This window comes from Buceros rhinoceros, unplaced genomic scaffold, assembly GCF_000710305.1.
Source record: "Buceros rhinoceros silvestris isolate BGI_N320 unplaced genomic scaffold, ASM71030v1 scaffold41622, whole genome shotgun sequence".
In the NCBI taxonomy this organism is placed as follows: Eukaryota; Metazoa; Chordata; class Aves; order Bucerotiformes; family Bucerotidae; genus Buceros; species Buceros rhinoceros.
Window position 1 is genome coordinate 1,049 of NW_010399024.1, and position 431 is coordinate 1,479.

General features: G+C 66.6%; 1 protein-coding gene across 1 annotated transcript in view; it reads left to right on the forward strand.

Moving 5' to 3' along the window:
- Positions 1-431, forward strand: part of LOC104489191 (UDP-GlcNAc:betaGal beta-1,3-N-acetylglucosaminyltransferase 3-like) — a gene marked incomplete at both ends in the record, with an annotated part of 1,588 nt that overhangs the window by 373 nt on the left and 784 nt on the right. Inside the window, one exon of the mRNA XM_010131323.1 lies at positions 3-431. This exon is cut by the window's right edge and continues 1 nt beyond it. Within this exon, the coding sequence (XP_010129625.1) occupies positions 3-431 (429 nt within the window). The remainder of the gene's footprint in view (positions 1-2) is intronic.

Consider the following 431-nt stretch of genomic DNA (forward strand, 5'->3'; position numbering starts at 1 on the left):
CCCCGGCTTCGCCAAGCTGCCCGGCCACGTGCAGGACTTCATGCGGTACAGGCACTGCCGGTCCTTCCCGGCGCTGCTCGGCGTCCCCGACAAGTGCGGGGGGCCCGAGGGGTCCCCCAACATCTTCCTCCTCTTGGCCATTAAGTCATCACCGGTGAACTACGACCGGCGGGAGGTGATCCGCAGGACCTGGGGGCAGGAGCGGACCTTCGAAGGAGCCTCCATCCGCCGCGTCTTCCTTGTGGGGGTGGCCCCCGATGCCCACGACGTCAAGAAGCTCAACTGGCTGCTGCGGCTGGAGCAGCGGGAGCACGGGGACGTGCTGCAGTGGGACTTCAAGGACACTTTCTTCAACCTGACGCTGAAGCAAGTGCTTTTCCACGCCTGGCTGCAGGAGCACTGCCCCGGCGGCCGCTTCGTCTTCCACGGGG